The sequence below is a fragment of the Argopecten irradians genome, chromosome 5 (genome assembly GCF_041381155.1).
Source record: "Argopecten irradians isolate NY chromosome 5, Ai_NY, whole genome shotgun sequence".
Lineage (NCBI taxonomy): Eukaryota > Metazoa > Mollusca > Bivalvia > Pectinida > Pectinidae > Argopecten > Argopecten irradians.
In genome coordinates, this window is record NC_091138.1 from 11,097,858 (window position 1) to 11,119,038 (window position 21,181).

General features: G+C 34.7%; 1 protein-coding gene across 1 annotated transcript in view; it reads right to left on the bottom strand.

The window, feature by feature from the left end:
* Positions 1–170: 170 nt before the first annotated feature.
* The window catches only part of LOC138322846 (uncharacterized), a 37,447-nt gene continuing 16,436 nt past the window's right edge, over positions 171–21,181 (bottom strand). The window contains exons 2-4 of the mRNA XM_069266985.1: positions 4,919–5,032; positions 4,253–4,390; positions 171–1,827 (exon numbers count right to left, since the gene is read on the bottom strand). Of these exons, the coding sequence (XP_069123086.1) occupies positions 1,517–1,827; positions 4,253–4,390; positions 4,919–5,032 (563 nt within the window). The 3' untranslated portion in view covers positions 171–1,516. The remainder of the gene's footprint in view (positions 1,828–4,252; positions 4,391–4,918; positions 5,033–21,181) is intronic.

The following is a 21,181-nucleotide window of genomic DNA, read 5'->3' on the forward strand; positions in this document are numbered from 1 at the left end:
TCAAAGTTTTAGTTTAAAATGAAACCTTCTAAGTCTCGTTTCATAAAATCTCATATGAAATGAGGATAATTTAAGATTTTACATTTATAAAATCCGATCCAATTTGTACATGTTTAAACAAGCACGACGACCGAAAAAAAAATAAACATAGAGAGAACAAACTACTAGAATATCTTTTCAAATTTATTGCATTCATAATTGTAACAATTTTTATAAAAATCAAAAAAGTAATAATTACAATGTTTATTATTGGAGGAATTGAGCCACCACCAACCATACGTACTCACTCTGTCCCTGAATTGTGTTCAGTATTTCTTCCATATAAAATATGTCTTTCCTATATCCTTTGTCGTATCTATATCCTCTTTCCACCCTACGTCAGTTGCATATTATATATATCCTTGATTCCTTCTTTTTGTCTTTCACTTGTCATTTAAATGAATGCATAGCTTTGGTAGTTGATGAGCGATATTTTATAACTATATACACCACTATTGTAGCTACATATTTACGTTTCCTGTGATAGAATTTAAGATTCGGGATAACCTCTTAATGATTTTTTTTAATCTTAGACCATTCATCTGTAATAGTGAAACCAAAAAGAACACAGCGCCATTGTGGTTTTATCATTTTAACACAGTCCATTATCATCGACAGACAAAGACAAACAAATTGAAGACCAAGCACTATGCTGCCCGGTTGATTTTACATGAAAACTGTGAGGGCGTAAAATAAATATATTGTACTTAAATCATGTTAAAGACTTATGTATATCACAATTTTCTATTGTCTCCCTTATATATTTTCTAAGAGGAAGCATGAGCTTTGAAATGATCGGACAAGTAAAGAAGTTATTTAAGTCAAACACTTTCTTTTGAGTATTGCGTAAAATAAGCATTTTCCTAAGAAGGGATTTCCTTTTTTTAAATTGGATTCCTTATTTATCATATGAGAATGCCTGAGTTCCATAAAGTTTAGGTCACAAGTGTTTCGTTTCCATAGTAACGCAGGCGAGCTATGTAAATAGTATATACATGTTTTCACAGTAAATTACATACGTAGTTAAATGCTGTCAAATGTAAACCAAAAACAACTTTGATTATTCTCAGATTGTTCACGTGAAATGTCATTCAGTGAAGTATTTGTAAATAGAAATATATTATATGTACAATAATTACATTTGAAATTCCACAACATCCAGAAACTAATTAAGAAACAAAGAAGGAGATAAAATAGGTATCATCGTCTTAAGGATGATAATGTGTCTAAAAGTGTTGGACAATGAAGATAAATATTGCTGTCATACACAACTTATAACTGTGGTTTTGCAATTTAGACTTTGACATGTGTCCTGCACATACAGATCTATATGAAAAATATCATGATTTATCATTTTTCCATTATGCATATTATGTTAAGCGTATTGTATTCATAAGTATATTGCATTTAATGAAGTCAATGAAACAAACTCAAACAGTCTCAAAAGGGTTATAAAAAGGAAGATTTAAATGCTATATTATTCAAAAATATCATTTTCGTCCATATATGTGACGTAATCAGGACTTGTGTACGTCCTATGCCTGACGTAATTTGAGCCAGGACTACGGGAGTGTCGTGGATCTTGCGCTTTGTAAAGCCACACAAATGATGACGTAAAACACAGAAACACACAAATCCAGGCGAGACCAAATGACCAGCCAAAGCTGTAAGTCCGGGATTCGTTGATTACCTTTTTGTGAGGAATGAGGTAGCCGGCAAGGATTTCTGTCCGACGAAGGATGTGGCATTTACCATGGAACAGAGCTATCGCTAACGTCAACAGAAGACCTGGAAGAGATGTCAACCGATGAGTTAATATGTCATGGCCTTAGAATATATTCCGAAATGATATACACTATATACATTGTTTGTACTGTAAGCATGTATACAGATACACTACCAAATCAGATCATATATGAAATGATGCAATATGTTTCTTTTTCATTTGATAACGGTCATTTCTAGAACGTTAATTATCATTTGATTTATTTATAGAGGGAATAACCCACGTGAGAATATTTTGTAAACTAATAAAAGTCCAGATTCTTTTGATTAGAAATATTTTCGTATAAACACATGATCATCAGTGTGAGAAGGTTCACGTTTAACCTACTAACTGGAAATGGCATGCATGGTGGACGTATTCTCTTTATGTTTTTTCTATCGCCTGTGTGACTATTTAAGGTGAAATTGCCTTCCATATATAGCTTTTAATAAGTGCACTTGATTAGCAGTGCAGAACCTTGAGCATTATCACGGGAATACTCAGCTCTACACCGGATGCTGCTATATTTGGAGTGATAGAACTAAAAATAAAGACAGAAAAGGCAGATAAATATAACTTAGACCAAAATAAACATATCAATCTCATTACAAACTGTGAAAATATTGAGGACATCAAATACAGCGACAATATTGTTCCAATTGAAATAAGCCTTGGGATAGAGCCACAATGTGTTGCTATACAAAGTGTGGCAGACAACGCGATATCGTTGTACCTATTCTTTCATAGTCATCTTACTATTACAATATAAGCAATCTGCCTAGCACCCGTGTTAAAGAGGATTCTAAATCTACTGACGCATGCTTAACTGTTCTAAAATAAAAAGGTTAAAAAGAATATCTGCAATTGACGTCAGTATGCTATATCACAGCGTTACAGAACAGAACAGAGCGATTCTGAACCGCCGTTAACGGACCGTTGGCACAGACCGTCTCCGTACATATTTTGTAACAGGAGCTGACTTTGATCATACCGAGACATGTAGTCAGCCATGCGTATCGTTTTTATGTTTAATCCTCTTTCTAAATTCTCTTTGATGATAATGTAACAGATATCGACTGAGACCTTATTATTCAGAATGTAAAATGCGCCATTTTGAAATTCCGCAACACTGGTGTATGTGGCAAGTGTATGAATAATGCATCGTATTGAGTCTGTACATAATAAGCCAGACTTTAACATTTTGTATTATTTAGAAACACTGTTTGTCGTAACATTTTTATTGAAATTCACTGAAAAGAAACAGTGATCAGCATATCGAAGATAAATTGTGTTGTTGACATGCGCACAATATATATGACAAGACTTCCGTTTGAATGCACTGAATTCATGAATAACGTGTATCATGTAACAATACATCTATACTCGATATGAATAAAATGAAGAAATCAACGTTGCGAATATTCCCCATTTCACGTATGTAAAAATAAATATATAAACAAAACAATAGTTGACCCAATGGCGCTATTGGTCGAGTTCACGTATTTGCTACTTAGACAGAAATTAACCGATGGTTGAGAATTACATTGTCACAATTTCAAAGCAGGAGGTGAATGGTTATTTCACCTTTTCTTAACTTTTTCATTTTCTGCTTAATTTGCAATCGTCATATTCTGCATTGGGATGATAATGACGTGACTTCAGCATTGTGTGATATTATAGTTATATTGCCATGGCTGCATAGAACTGAGCGCACAGGTTTCTTTACCCTGGGGACGATTTTTAGAATCATTCCATGCCTTAGAGGTATATGGGTATTTCAATCCTCAGACATTCACAAATCCCCGAGGATTAAAAATTGTTGTACCACACCCAAGGTATGGGAGTATTTTATGTGTCACACATACACATGAAAATGATAACATAATATTCAGAAAAAAACATAGCCATGGGTCGATCAACTTGACGTCAAAATATTGATGACGTTAAACGCAATATACGTCCAGTGTACTTCCACTTCAAAAGGTTAGCGCGCGAAATCTGCCATATCCTTGGTTTTGACAGAAAATGTATCACGACTGAAAACGATGACTGATCAATGAATTGAGGGAGAAAGATATATCGTACTCTGATCGAAATTGTTAATGGTTTTGCCTCACGTCGCAATAATGATATATTTTATTGTCTTATTATCTTTCCTGTCCATACATTTTGCTTGATTTAATCGATCTTAGTTATGGATTTACACTATTCTTCGTCTTTTTTATTTCAATTCAAATAATGTATAGCTGAACCTTTCTAAGGCGTGAAAACTATTTGCACTACTGTGTTATATCACAGAAACTGAGACTGCAAGCGAGACATGTAGTGAGATGTCAACGGAAATTTTGAAGTACATTTCGCAAGTTATTTGAACTGTGATACTCTCTTCTGACCCGATGACATTTACGCCTGCAGATCTTGTTCAAGACGTCAAATTCATCTACTCACCGGCGACAAGTGAACAGCACGAGGCAAGCACGAGCACCCGAGTCTGTCGTCCTAATAACCCGTATCCTCCTGTCACAAGGCCCGTTACCATGGACAACATGCAGAGTAACGCGAAAGCACTTGCAGCTCTCTCCAAATCTGAAACAGTGTAAATATCATGACAAAACATAACAAAGTAGTTTACAAAAAGCAAAAATACTACTTCAGAATATGTGACATTTTACTGAATATGAGATATTGATATATTAATCCGTTCGAATGCCAAATACTCGAAATAATGAATTTACCGTAATTGTCCACATACGTATTTTACACAACTAATCCTCTAAACGTACCTACAATACTGAATCATTGAATTCCAATAACTTTATAATATGTCCGTTAAAACATAGCCTCCGGTTTCGACATAACAATGTATTATTAATTCACTTTAATTGAAATCAAATTTTGCTGAAATGAAATTGACATAAGAAGGTTTGTCTTTCTAATAATTCAAAAGTACTTTTGATTGTTGAATATCTCTCAATGTTAATGTTAGCAAAATCAACGGCATTGGTCAATATTTGATGAACAGGTCTCCGATTAATATTTTAAACGCATATGGCTCATCGGAGTACATATAAATATCTTCAGTATCTGTGTATTGGTGAACAGGTGGTGACTTACGTGGTACGGCGTAGAGATGTGTCGTGTCCAGTGCGGTTAACCCGTCACGGCCGCTTAGGTACTCACATTTTGTCTTTCGTTCTTGCATCAAATTGAGTCTAAGACGGACACCCTCTGCAACGTGTTATCGTATGAATTAATATAAATACACAAAAACACATTTTGAGCTTGATCATTGGCGATGTTCTTGTTTTAAATTCCCTTATAATTGCGGAAAGTTTGCTTATTTGGCATTGAAACATAGACAAAAACATTCGCCCAGGAATAATGTTGAATACTACCTATTTTATACACAGTGGTGTGTCCTGATAAGAGGACAGAACAGAGATATTTTCTGGTAAAGGGGCGAGCTCTCTACGCTAGTCAAAAACATTGAAGAGGTGCCAAGTAAGACAGTAAGAAGATTTTGAAAGACAGTGCAAGATGAGAAAATGAAAAAAAAAAGGATTTTATTTTTATACATAATAGTGAAGTCTTGCCAGCTTGTAAAGTATGACTTGAATTCATAGAGATCTCTTTTTTACATGAATATGACTTTGCAGAATATAATGTGGACGCGTTTGCTGAACATTCATTTGCTTGTTTTCTGTACCACCTGGATTTGTAATAACATAGTCGGAAGGGGCGATGGTAGGCGTAATGTGCATATATTATATTAAGGACAAGGAAATCATTGACACGCCTGAAGGAAACACGTGCCTCTTAAAACGTCACCTCCGTCCATTCTCATACGAATATATAAGGAGAGAAAAAAGGTTTCAGAAAGTCAATCCATTGCATGCAGAAGATATGTTTAAAACATGTGTGTGTTTGGCTAGATTTCGGAGGAAAGACACAGCTACAAAGAAGAAATTCGACTTCATGCTTCACGTTGAGAGTACAATAAATGTAAGAGAATACAGTCTTTTGTACTTATAAATGTGTTTCGCGTGCTTCTTATGCATGCTGTTGGTTACCTTGTCCTATATGAATCTTATGCATGCTGTTGGTTACCTTGTCCTATATGAATGTTAAGAGATAGGTATGCTTCTTTTATGCATATTGTTGGTTCCCTTGTCCTTTATGCATATTAAGAGATAGGAATGCTTCTTTTATGCATATTGTTGGTTCCCTTGTCCTATATGAATATTAAGAGATAGGAATGCTTCTTTTATGCATTTTGATGATGGTTCCCTTGTCCTTTATGCATATTAAGAGATAGGAATGCTTCTTTTATGCATATTGTTGGTTCCCTTGTCCTATATGAATATTAAGAGATAGGAATGCTTCTTTTATGCATTTTGATGATGGTTCCCTTGTCCTATATAAATGTTAAGAGATAGGAATGTTTCTTTTATGCATGTTGATGGTGTCCTTGTCCTATATAAATGTTAAGGGATAGGAATGCTTCTTTTATGCATGTTGTTGGTTCCCTTGTCTTATATGGATATTAAGAGATAGGAATGCTTCTTTTATGCATATTGTTGGTTCCCTTGTCCTATATAAATGTTAAGAGATAGGCATGTTTCTTGTATGCATGTTGTTGGTTACCTCGTTCTAAACAAAAAGGTGACAGAAAGTTAAGCTTGAATTATTCCCTGCAAGAAAATAACTAATATTTCTGGTATATAAGCTACAAATACATAAAAACAAATGTTTATTGTGATCCCGAGAACAAAGCTCAGACTTATTTGTAGAATGTCATGTTATTAACCAGCAATGGTCAACAATTAATCAATTTTTACGTAATCTATACACATCGGATATACTTTTTTGGGTATAAATCGCGGAAAAGGTGTGCAAATTGGTCTTTCTTTTCCATATACATGACGAATAAAATAAACAAAGGCATCTCTAAACCTTAGTGGTCTCTCGCCTTACTGTCTGATGCTTGGTAATTGTTGACGAGCTTCAGAAAGAATATAATAATACATGAGGGCCAAAACAGCCCAGATCATACCTAGCCAGTGATGCTTGGAACACCTACAGCCACATGTTTTACAACTATACCACACCATTTAGATAGGTTAGATAGAGGTGCTCGTAGGCGGCCTGTTAGGTATATGTGATAATATCATTTTTCAGCAGACAATCGAAAATGAGCAAGTTTCATACTAACCCCTTGGTCGAATTTAATGTTTTCTCATTTTCCCAAATAAAATCACAAGCGTATTCTCGATAACTTTGATAAGGTAATAATCCTTATGCTACGTTTTACTCACTGATGTTTGTATTGTATTTTGCCATATTGTTTTCAATCTTGTTTTCCTTACTTTTTTTAATGCCTGCCATCGCGAGAACACAACAAATCGCTGTTTCAATTGAAACAGATTGGGAAGCCATAGTTCAAACGATGATTTGTTCTCGTGATTGGTTATGGTGGTAGCTTTTATGGTATTATAAAGAATGCCAATGTATTTATCAAACAGACATCAGTAAGTTAATTATTTATGTATACCTATAGACCTTATCTTCCAATATAAGTAAACTGTGTTCATGCCAGATTCACCGTGTACACACTGGTGACCGTAATATATAATTACGGTCATTAAAAATGGATGCCGGTGAATGTCGCTTTGCTTCAGCTTTTGTTGATTTTGATATTTTATAATGACTATGAGGATTTCCATTTGCACACAGACAATTATTTGTACCTGCTGCATCTCAGCACCATTTCGGATATGCGTGAAAGCGACCAATATTTAACACACGAAGCGCTGGAAAGATATCCCCGAGATGACTATAATTCCAAAATACGATGACCGTAATATCTGAGTTTGATGACAAAAGGATGACCGTAATATCTCACAGTGGCCCATACCGATGTCCATGTATTTTCCATTAAACAATACGACTGGGAAAACGGAGAATGGTATATTTTGCGCCAGGAATCGTCCATTTGTCTTCTTACCCGTTAAAACCTTCCTTTCGGACTTATGGTAAACTCGGATTAGGAGATATCCGTAGCATATCCAATCAAGTTATCAACAACAGTATTTACAAATTCCACTATCTCATTAACTAAAGAAAATGTTGATTGATATTCCAAATCGTATATTTATACGTTTAATTAAGTTAAAATATTATATACATTTACTACAGAAATACGGTATAAACAGGTACTCTATGTATGCGATAACTATACTCAAACCAGTATCACGCAAATGAAACAAATTAAATTAATAGCCATCGAGGAGTTGATAAAATCCTTTTTTCAAACAGGATCATGCACCTAACAAGGTAAACACACTACTATATCATCAATTTGAGTCCATAAGCTGCAGCCAAAAGTTAGTTTACACTGGCATAGCCTCGGGTTCGGAACCAGGACCTCGCATTACCAATTTATAATAATGGAGACCATCTTATCACAGTGAAACCAAATACCTATTAATTGGTTTTCTCTGACCAACATTTTAGACGTTTTGGGGATCTATATAAAAAATCCTCTTCTACATAATTATCAATTATTAAAAAATTATTTCATTTCCTTAATATTGACAGTAACATGTTTCTGATATTGATAAGAAAGTGTAAAAGTTTAAAACATGATGATTAGTTTTCACCGTGAAGTACTTGTACCTGCTATATACACTAGTAAGCATAACGGCATGACTATAAAATATGTTTTGAACCCTGTCAATTGGTTTTCCAGATTTTCCCCCCAGATTTTGTCGAAATACAAACACAACAATTTAAGAGTCAACAGTAAAACCTAAGTTAGCCCTGATGCATAACACTTTTATCAACAAAGTTATGTTCAAATACACCAAAAGAAGTGATACATTAACTGTAGTGCAACTAGTACGGCAATGATGTTTCGATCCGTTTCCGGTATCGCTTCGATGTACAAGTACCAAGCAGGTAGGTTCCAACTTTTTGTGTTTAAAGACATTGCGCATAGTGTTACAAACCGATATTCAGCTCAAGTGTTAATTATATATCCTACATTGTATTAGGATTGTGATTTCAGTACTCGTATTTATCCTACAATTGTGACACTTGCATACAGCTTGATACGAGTTCCTAGCAAAAACTTCAAGTTTTCATCTGAAACATGTTTATTTTCCAAGATATCCATAAAAGATAATTGAATAACAATTAAGTAGGTTCATATGTATAAATCTGATGTGCGCTTTGTTATATTTGAAGAAGAATAAAGAGAGTGTGACCCATTGTTTACATCGTTGTGTCAGTCTTTGCGCAACGATTTTGATAAAAAAAAGTGTACGGTTTCGAGTTTGAAATTGCAATGGTTTGGTACTTTTTATCAAATCTGTTAAAAACACAGATCCTTATTACCACTCCGTTAAGTAGAGGATCTGACAACATCCCATAGGGGGTCACGTCCAGATGAGATTTATACCACGTGTGCATCAAATCAAATGCAGGTTCTACAACTTACTTCATCAATTAAAAACGTCATTTCGTCCCAGTAAACATTCACAATTAGCTTTGTTGTTTTCTTTGGGCGAGATGACTTCATACACGAAAATAATTCTGGCAGGATTTCCAAACAATTCCGTCCTCTGAAATTCATCTTCAAGATTTTGGAGGCAGCAATTTGATTGGCCATTTCCAAAGGTCACCTGGACATGACCCCTAATGGGCTGTTGTCAGATCCTTTTATCCAACGTAGTGATAATAAGGATTTGTATTTTAATCAGATTGTACTTTATATATGATGGCATCTTTATGCGTAAGATAATCCAACCGCAACGTATTAACTTCAGGAATCTGAGAATTAGTTACAGTTTATATAATCTTGGACCCATCACAGTGTCCATAAACCAGACGTTAGAGGGGCCTACATCGAGAATCAGTAAAAATCCTATTCTTCATTAAACACGTATAGTACAATGTAGAATAGGATGTTAACCTATTTTTTTTATCTAGACCCCTTAAACGTCTAAAATGGTCTATGGGTACTCTGGTGGGTCCATGATTACATTATTATTAATGTTCATAAATAAATAGACTGTAAATAATTATCAGATCCTTGTGACAATAATTACATTTGTCCAGGTCACCTTTAAAATAATCGTTTGCCGCTGTCCACTTGGTCACGCTGACCGATGCATATATACTATTATTAATTAGATACATTCTAATTTTACGAGTGATATTGTGTACCTGCATCTGATATGTACTGATTTCGTATACTGTTTTTATGCGCATCATTACAATGCCTATAGGCCTAGTCACACGAACATATATATCCAATATTTGATGTTAAATTAAGAAGTTTTTATTTAGAAAGCTTTTGAATTTATGAAACTTTTATCGCATACATACAAAAACTATTTTGGGAGTTCGTTTTAACGTCCAAATTTGCTGTAAACATGACATAGAGTCGGACATAGAGTCCCGCCGTCCTCGAATCCAATAGTAACCACAAGAATCTGAGAATTAGCTACAGTTCATTTCGATATGGACCAACCAAACAGTACGTATTATTGAGAAAGGTGGACAGCTCCCCGAGAAAAAAAAAACAACAAGAAATATGTACCCCGCCTACGCTTTAGCGGCCAGATATCATATTTGTAGAAAGTCTTAAGAAACAGGTTACTACCGTTGGGAAAGAGTGATAACTTCCCTTTTACAATCGCCTAAAATGGTCCATGGGCACTGTGTTAGGTGTACATTGATACAAACTGTAGCTAATTCTCTGATTCCGGTGGGCGTAAAGATTTTGTTTCTTGATGTCCCTTCATCGTTTTCGAAATTACGTCAGATTGAATGTCCTGCTTGTTAATAACCCAAATTAATATTGCCACTGTACACATGTACAGTACCTATGTCTGGCTATTAAACCCAAGGTATGATAATTCTGAATATCAACATTGACAGTTAGATTTTTGTGTACTAATAATTTCTTCAGAGTTCAATAGGTCACAAAAACAAAACTTTCTTTATTTGAAGCTTTCCTAAGTCGCCTAACCGCATACACGTTACATAGTATGTCTAATGAATTCAATTCTAATAATAGTACAAAAATTGGTCCATTTTCATGTCATCATCTTCAAGAAAGAAATCCGAAACCGCTCACTCAAATTTGAGACACAAGTGTTTCGGCCGTACGCTATTGAAACTGCAAACAGTTGCGACACTAGTCTGATATCGAATACAAATTGTTGAATTTCATAAGTATTTTCAACATTATTGTAAACAAATTATATACAATGGAAACGGGAAAGTCTAAAGATTTCCAATATTGAATCACACTAAAACTAACCCTCAATATGTCTCCAAATCGAAACTGAACGAAAAACTAGCTGTATTTTCTGTCATGTGTGATATTCAAATGCATATATATTTTTTTTTTTTTTTTTTTTGGAAATATAAGAAAACAGACAATAAGACCTTTTTTGTCTTGGTTGAAACTTCTCATACTCTTCAGCAATCACTGCATACCGTGAATCATAGAACCATCCGTAACCCCGGCAAATTAGTTATATAAAGCACAGTACCGTGGTCGTCATGTCGCCGAACCGATACCGGAAATGGATCAAAACATCGTTGCTGTTCTAGTTGCACTACAGTAGTATATGGGCATACAAAATATCACTACAAATGTAGCTCAAAAAGGGTCTAATATCGATCTTAAGTGCACATGAGATTCGTGCCAAGTCCCTGTGCTACTACGTGTACACAGTAGTACCAGGTAATAGGCACATGTATCTATTATAGTGTAAAATATTCTTTATATAACATGTATGCACAAAGCTAATGACATGTACATGTGCAATCTGTATATTTTGAACATACACGCATAACCTGTGACTATACATGATTTTGTTTGTATCATCTTTTATTACATGTAAAAACAATTGTACATACATAAATATTTACCGAATCGTTAAAGATGCCCCACCGCTGACAAATGGTATTTTTCACTATCAAAAACAGGAGTAGACGATTGAGTATTTTTCTTCAGTTACAAAAGTTACTTACTTTACACCATTACCACCTTTGAAAAGTTTGAGCTTCTAATTTTACTTAAAGTTAAAAATATGAAAAATGATTTATTGCATCCCGAACAAATCCTGTGGCACTATTTCCTATATGAAATGAAGTACTGATTGCCCATGCACCAAAGGCAAAATAAATTATTTCATATTACTTTTTGTGTTAACTAGACCGAGACACACCAAAGTCTATAAAAGTGGAAGTTACTGCTCCTGCTAAGCGCTCAGCATACAGGGAGTTGGACGACTGGTTAGCCCGTTGTCAGTATAATGTGTCCGGGTGGGGTGTGTTGCTTGGTGACTTCGGCGGCATGCTTCAGTGATATAGCACTATAAAAAGGGCAACAGTTCCAATATACAAGAAGACACAACATGAATATACCGCAGTCTCCCCAAACACGCACCTTGCACAACATACACGCAACACACCGAATACACGGGAGGCCGTCCTTACATGACCTTAGCTGTTAATAGGACGTTAATAAATCAAACAAACAAACAAAACAAACTAGATATATATATACACGATTAAACATCAATTATTGTTCAAATGATGAATATCATTTATGCTCTGTCGGCGATGGAGCATCTTTAATTGTATTATGGGTAAAAATAATACCTCGGCCGTTCCCTGAGTAATGATATTGGCTAGGATCCCTTATTTTGATTAGAGATTTAGATTGTGATTAAATTATCTCTGTCTCTATTTGATACAATAAGTTAACGTTTTACCAAAATCCACTATTACTTCATTATATGTAAAGTTTATGAGAATGTATTAGTAACATACATTATCATTACATGGTCATTTCTGGGTACTAATGTTTGCTGGAATATTTAAAGGAACAGATGACACGTTTTAAAACTATGTACTGGTTATGAGAGGGTAATCATGATAATTGAGCTGTAAATAATGTAATTCCAATGAAGCCATGTTTTTGTGTAAATGAAAATTGTCCCATATCAACATATTTAATTATAATCAACAATATGCACTGACATATATGATTTAAATGAAACAAATGTCAGTACCGGTGCCAGGTTTGAATATATCGCTTTAGTTTACATATTTCAGCAAAAAAAATCGTCTTAGGTTACGGTCATCCGAAAAAAGTATTACGGTCATTTTGTTAAAGGAGAGCCACGTGAGATATTACATAATGCCGATGGTCAAACATTTCAGTAAAGGAGAGCCACCTACGAACGTTAAGTCAACGGAAATAGTGAGAATTATCAAGAGCTGAAATGGTAATACAATTAAAAATCTAGTATCTTCATATACGGAAAATCCATAGAATACTCGCTGTGACTGTACATATAGTTAGATGTATCGTAGTATGTTGTCATTAAGCAAATGCATGGAATCGCATTGTCCAACGCATGTTACCTTTGATTTTGATTTGATTAGTTTAACGTCCTATTAACAGCTAGGGTCATTTAAGGACGTGCCAGGTTTGTTGGTGGGAGGAAAGCCGGAGTACCCGGAGAAAAACCACCGACCAGCGGTCAGTACCTGGCAACTGCCCCACTGGAATATTATTGATAAATCCATAGAAGATTTGTATGATTATTTTAAAAATTTAAACAAAGGAGATAACTCTAATAATAGCTTTGATGGCGAAATTGGTGATGGGGTATTTGATGATTTATTAGATAACGAAATTACCGAGGATGAAATAACTTGTTCTATTGCCGGTTTAAGTAATAATAAGGCTCCAGGTCATGATGGAATTCTAAATGAATACTTAAAATCCACCGCAGGAATTCTTATGCCATTATATTGTAAGATACTTAATATCATATTTGATACGGGCTTCATTCCAAGCTCATGGAAAATAGGGGTTATAAAACCTATATATAAGCGTAAAGGGGATCCGAACAATTTAGATAATTATAGAGCAATAAGTCTTGTTTCTTGTCTCGGTAAAGTTTTTACATCCATATTAAATTGTAGACTAAACAAAATGGCTGATGAAATAAACTTGATAACTTCTGCCCAGGCAGGATTCAGGAAAAACCATTCTACAACTGATAATATTTTTATTCTACATGTTCTAACTTCTATCTATTTCTAACTTGGTAAAAAAAACTGTTCTGTTCGTTTGTTGATTTTATAAAAGCTTTTGATTCAGTTTGGAGACTAGGTTTATGGCAAAAAGTTCAAAGAAGCAATATAACTGGGAAAATGTTTAAAGCAATAATTAATCTATATGAAAATACAAAATCCTGAGTCAAAAATGTAAATGATGTATCTGATATGTTTACTTGCAACGTCGGTGTAAAGCAAGGAGAAAATTTGTCACCCTTCTTATTTGCTATTTTTCTTAATGATATTGAAAGTTTTTTTGAAGAGCATGGTGTCAATTGTTTGAAGAATATATATTAGATTTAGGTAATACTATTGGAATGTATATAAAACTATTTGTAATTCTTTATGCAGATGATACAGTTATAATGGCTGAATCAGTTAACGATCTACAGTCAGCCTTAAATAAATTTGAAATTTATTGTGAAAATTGGAAACTTGAAGTAAACACAGATAAGACAAAAATTGTTATTTTTTCAAAGAGGAAGTCTCGAACTCGTCCTCATTTCACATTATTAGTTTTAGAGATTGAAATTGTAGATTCGTTTTCTTATCTAGGAATATTGATGAATTATAATGGGAGTTTTCATAAAACGAAATTGAAACTGTTGGAACAGTCAAGAAAAGCTATGTTTGCTGTTTACAAGAAAATAAGAAACATCCCTCTTCCTATTGATCTCCAGTTAAAAGTATATGATTCCCTTGTTTTACCAATATTGATGTACTCAGTAGAAGTATGGGGCCACGAAAATATTACAGCTATAGAAAAGCTTCATTTACAGTTTTGTAAACGTATACTCGGCGTTAGGAAAAGTACGTGTAATTACATGGTATATGGTGAATTAGGGAGATTCCCTCACTATATAGAGGTTAAAAACAGAATTATTATGTTCTGGCACAAATTGATTACTACTGATAATCTTTCAAGTAATATATATAAGTTGATGTTAAACTTGCAAACAAATTATATCATGGAATTCAAATGGATGCATAATGTTAAACATATTTTTGAAGAAACTGGTTTGAATTATATATGGGACTTCCAGAATGTATGAACATATAATAGAGAATATTTAAAATCTATCGTAAAACAAAGATTACAAGATCAATTTGTACAAAAATGGTTTAATGATATAGAGAATTCATCAAGAGGTCGTACTTCTATTTTTAAAAGTAATTTTGAATTTGAAAAGTATCTTGTGAAACTAAAGCCAATAGAAAACCATCATAAAATTCAGAACCTCGAACATGCACTTACCTATAGAAACTGGAAGATGGACTGGGACCCCTGAAGTAAATAGAACTTGTAATCTATGTTTTACTGATATTGGAAATGAATATCATTATTTGTTTCAATGCAGTAGTGAAATGGTGAAACGTTTACGAGAAATGTATATACCAAGTTACTATTATAGAAACCATAGTGTTATCAAAATGAAAGGCCTGTTTACTATATGTAACATTACTGTTCTGACAAATAAATGTAAGTTTTTGAAAAACTATTGATTGAGCATGTACACCATTAATACATGTTGTAATGCACTGTTGCGCTATGGGCCCAATATACTTGTATGTTTATATTATTTATAGTGATCTCCTGTTACATACTTGTATGTCTGAGAGTGAAATAAAATCTGAAATCTGAAATCTGGTATTCGAACCCGCGACCCAGAGGTGGAGGGCATGTGGTAATATGTCGGCACATCTTAACTACTCGGCCACCGCGGCCCCGATCGCATGTTACCATATATGGGAATGTGTTTTATTCCAAACGTTTAGTCAAGTCGATGTATCGTATTATGCCTTACATCAAACTTAGTCATTGTAGCTGTTTTATTTAGGTAGATGTTTCATCCTATGATCTATTACATAGTGGCAGATCAACAGGCCTTACTCCATGGCGGTATGTCATTGTGTGCAAATCAAACAACGCACCCATTTGCTGGAGACAGCACATACATATTATCAGGAAAGATTAGACAGTTTTAAATGATTGACTGGCTTGAATTCGACAGCAACAAAATATGAAATTATGGCGTGTTTATATGGAGATCTCAAAGTTTGTACACAACTATGGAACGATAGGGAATGCTTTTACATCTACGTGTAGTGTGATTTTATGCAAATACAATAAAAAACAAATCCCTCAGGAAATGTTTTGTTCCAGCGTCCTAGAAGCAGGACTATCGTGGGCTGTTTTATAAACAACGCAATTTACTAGCGATGTATTGACAGACCAGCCCATAAATGTTTAAGCCGTGAAAAATCCACAACTAAATCTCGAAGGTGTTGTTAATGCTATATCGAGATCAAGTGATCTTTTATAGATGTGATCAGGTGCTTTTAAACCCACCGAAGCGAAGACAATGGTAAGGTGTCCCGAACGCTCTATAGGACCGCGGAGCTGTCACTGTCAACTACCGCTATGTTGTTTTTTTATTTACCCGAGATAATGAACGAAGAGCAATTCAATGGGAGCAAAGCATTACCGTTTTAAAGCGATTTCAATAAATGAGAGCATCATAAACATTGTGATTGATTAATGACACTAATATCAAATGAAATTGTGGTTCTTGCACTAAGTCATATACTAGTTCAGGTGTAAATTTTCAAATAGTTCAGGCTTATTACACATGCTAATAAGGGAATGTCATCGTTACAGTGTATCCACTCCTCTCTATTGATGTCCTACACAACAGTGGGTTCGTACCTTACGGCGGAGTCTCACCTCATGGTGGAAACATGTATACGATCCAATGTTTAAGACTACATTGTAATTGAGTTTAGTATGTTTAACACACTGTTACGTCACAACTGAGTGTATATTTGTATACCAGTACATATCAAATGAGCTATCATCATAGGACAGGAGTTGGGTGACTGCGACACACTTATATCTAACAAATGTGGTTTAGGAAAATGAACAACATATCAAATGTTACTTGGTTTTTATGTTTTATATAGCAATTCAGCCCAACGTCACGTTTTCTAATAAACTTACATGTAACTGCTTAAGAACATGATAGAAGAAGTTTAAAGTCAAACAGTGAAACTAATTTAAGTTTTGTAAAATAGCAACATTTCATAAAAACACATATGAATATAATTCACGTTTCGCATACATCTCGATATGCATGCAAACATTTGGAATGCACTGGAGAGTTGTTTTAATATTTGCAATACATAACATAATATGAAATATATTTTTTGTGACATAATACATTGTTTCTGTCCCTGGAGAGAGTCAGATACCAGTGTTTTGTTTGGCGGCAGGTTGAACCGTAGGGCGGGCTGTTGTAAAACCTTGATTATTCCTTGGAACCGTTGGTGCAGACGGCCGGAACTCGGAAGGAGCGTTCAATTGTACTCGTCTCTACAATTACATAAGGGGCGAACGTACCGTTATTCTTTGCTCGACAATCAAGTAATGTAATGGAGTGGAAATAGTGGACGAACCGTGAAGGATAATTTGACGTGTCTGAAAACTACTTTCTTCCTAACTGAAGAGCAGCATTTCCTAGGAGCCCAAATTACTTTGGACATGCAATTTGGTTGTTGAAATAATTTACTGTCGTTTTGAAAAACTGACAGACAAAGAATTAATTCCCCTCCTCCTTTCATCCGATTGTACACTAAACAGTCCTGCCACAGAAGGGTACACGTAGAAAGCATGGCAATAAAACATCCATCTTTCTGTAGATAGACGTGTGTATGATAGAAGTTACATAACGGAGCTATTATCATGACCGTGTGTTATTTTATTTCAGTAGTCATCATGCAAGCACAACACGCTGAAATTTATATTATTCCATAAACCTATAACTCTATAACGTGTGTTCCTTACACAGTAAACGTTATTGCTGTCATTGATATTGTTTTATCAGCGGCCGCATTAATGTTAAGGTTTTACACAAAATTAGATCGGGAATGAAAAGGGTCATATCTTTTGGAGAAATGTGGGAACAAAGACTGAATTACTTTCAAATACAATTCATCCTCGTGAAAGTAGTACAAACACGGCCATTAGGTTATCAGCTATGTGAAACTTTGACAATCAAAACAATATATAGTTCTGAAACTGTTGAACCTATGCCAATCGATACATTGACGATACCAACTGTGACCAAAATATCACCTATCTGTTTATATGTCATTAACTTTCACTCGGAATACATTTTTTACTCAAACTAATACTTTGTCCTTGTCATCGTTTCCCTCATCCTAACAGAACTAGATGTTGATTTTGTCTTTAAGGCGTCAGTTCTTGCATGGTCAGTATGTATGACAAAGGCTATTGCATCGATTGACCCAAGAATAGGAAATGAGATTAATATAGTATACAAACCTAGTTGTGTCAATAGCTTTGCACTCAATTTCAACAAACTTATTATACCATTTTAATCGGAAACTGGCAACGAAGTGAGGTGTTGCTATGGCAATATTTTACAAACATTTTATGTGCAAATAATCATCTAAGGCGGTTACATATGTAGAAAGACCCTCGTGGTTTGATCCCTGTTCTAATTAGCAGTAAAACATCATCGTTTTCGGCGTACTTCTAAAAGACCCGCATAACTATCAATAAGGTGGGGCCTAATGTAATTATCGACCCTGCGTATTATGACACATAACCTCAGTCTTTTTTCAACGGAAACAAAAACAACTAAGAATTGTCCTGTCAACACCGTCAATTTTAAAAAAAACGAGATCGAAATGTTAAAATGAAAATAGATAAAATCAAGTTAAATGTGTGCCCAACACTATAGCGGATATGAAGACAACCCCAGACAATACAAAATTACCCAATGAACTTTAACAACTTTTTCAGTTTCTAGTTTTTTTGTGATATTAATGAACATTACCGCTAAACGACCTCCCGTGAGGTGTCGCTATTACAAGTTAATTCGTTAGCACTACATTACCGACCGACATTAGCTGCGAATTCATCGATCATCAATTTTGAAAGCTGTTTGGAATTTGATCATAACGGTATCAAACGCTTATAAAACATTTTCGAAATCGACTTCATCAGGGAAATGTTTCTAAAATAACAAACACTTCTTGTTTATATCTATTGTTGAAATACACACGACTTTATATGTATATATACTATGAGACCGTTTAACTACTAAAGCTATATTCCATGGTAAAGAGCGACTATGTTAGAAGCTGTTTTGAGAGATGGCCATCCTCAGATGTTGATACACCCGGGTAACATTACAACAGCTGTATCGATCTACACGTGGTCATGTATTTGCACCAAAATCGACACGTTTGAAAATCATATCTTCTTTTCATGTAGCTCTATGAGCACATAACCACAGACGTCATGTAATAGGGGACGTCTGGAGAGTAGTACCCGAAATTAAAGATCATAGGAGATGGCAAATGGAGTCACTTGTTTATTGTAATGGCTGACTGCAGGATGATTGGTTGGTTGATATACTAATGGTTAACAAATTGCACTCACGTATTACAGCTAAACAAAAAATGCTGCTTCCCTAAAATTCTTGTTTTTTTTGACGCAATTTTATACATCGATGACATTTGATAAATTTAGAAGTACACGATATGCCACGATAGTAATAAGTGACCCAGTGGGCCTTATCGCTCAACAAGTTATTTGTAATTACTTAAAAGAAACTGTTACAATTGAAATATGTCCCACCATATAGTAAAGGGATATCACCAGACCTGAGTTGAATAGAAGTGATCTTCATTACTAATTTGACAGAGAAATCCGTTCACATAAATATATATATATATAAAGTAAAACTTATCACATTTGGCACCGCCCTACAGATCCCCAGAGGGTTTGAACAAACAATTTGCACAATTTGAATCTCCACCATTTTACTAGTCATTCATACTGTTCATACCATACGTTAACGTTTACCATACGCTAACGTTTTTAATAAGAATATCGTCAAATCACCCAGTTTTGGTAACCACAGGTGGACAGAAGTTAGCCCTACAATATCTAAGTATGTATTCCCACCATATATCACAAAGGTATGAATATTGTTATGCAACGCTTAGTTTGAGAGAAGTCATTTGTATTGAAATAGCCGAATGGACCCCTTTTAGCCCCGCCTTCAGGCCACAGGGGGTCATCCCCACCATTTATACAATCATGAACCCTTGCTCCATAAAAAATGTTATCAATGCATTATGAACTTTTTTAATGTATGGAATTAATCAAATTATTTTTATTGGTTTCGCCTAAAGTGAGACATTCCGACCATTTGTATAATCTTATGTTTAATCGGCCTTTGAAATGACTTAAGTTATTGATATGACATCAAACCTAATATATTAACCAATCATAGCTGCTCGGATCATAGGGTTGTAATAATGTTGTCATGCGTTCCACATATTACATTGTAACTGCCACACATATGGTTTTGGGGGTGTGGTAATGTATATCCTAGCACAACTAGCAGTAAATCTGCTGTACAATATGTATGTGTTACCGCAACAGTAATGTTTGCTGTTGATACATATCACTAGCTTGTCATCCATTCATTTTTAATGGCAGAATTTCCTTCTGTCGTGTTGTTTCGCTTTGGATTCATCAAAATATGATGGTTTGTTAACAGTGTGCTGAACCGAAATTCCACATACAAGTATGACTTTGTCTGTCACCAATTATCATATAACCATGCAGTGCTTATTTTATAAAAAGGCCTGCCATTTGTCACACAAGGTTAATATTTTGTTAAACGTATTCCCCATTACTTCCAATGTCTACCTTTTACATGGAAAGGACGTGGGCTATAACTAACTTGCTAAGAAGGTCACATACACACGCTACATGTCCAATTAGTAAATCCATGCAGTAAAATATGCGTGTACGGTTCCGTTATCTGACGCACTCTGGGTCTGTGCCATTGGATCCAATTTAGTAATATCAAGTATTTGTTAATTCCATATTGAGTACTAACATAGAAAAACTCAACTCGTATTTACCCAAATATGAAAAAGTCAACAAATTGGATTTCGACAAATGTAGAATATGATGCAGTTTATCATATTGTCTGAAATTTAATATACACAGAAAAACCGCCGTCGAACAGCGTAGCACATACAACATTGATAAAGTTGGCAAGTTCCATTTATTACATTACTACTAGTCAGTACTATTTCCCAGGAGAACTATCAGTGACATTCGCTATATAATAAATGTCTTCATACCATAGGCAGTGGGAAGTTAATTCTCAACAAGGTATT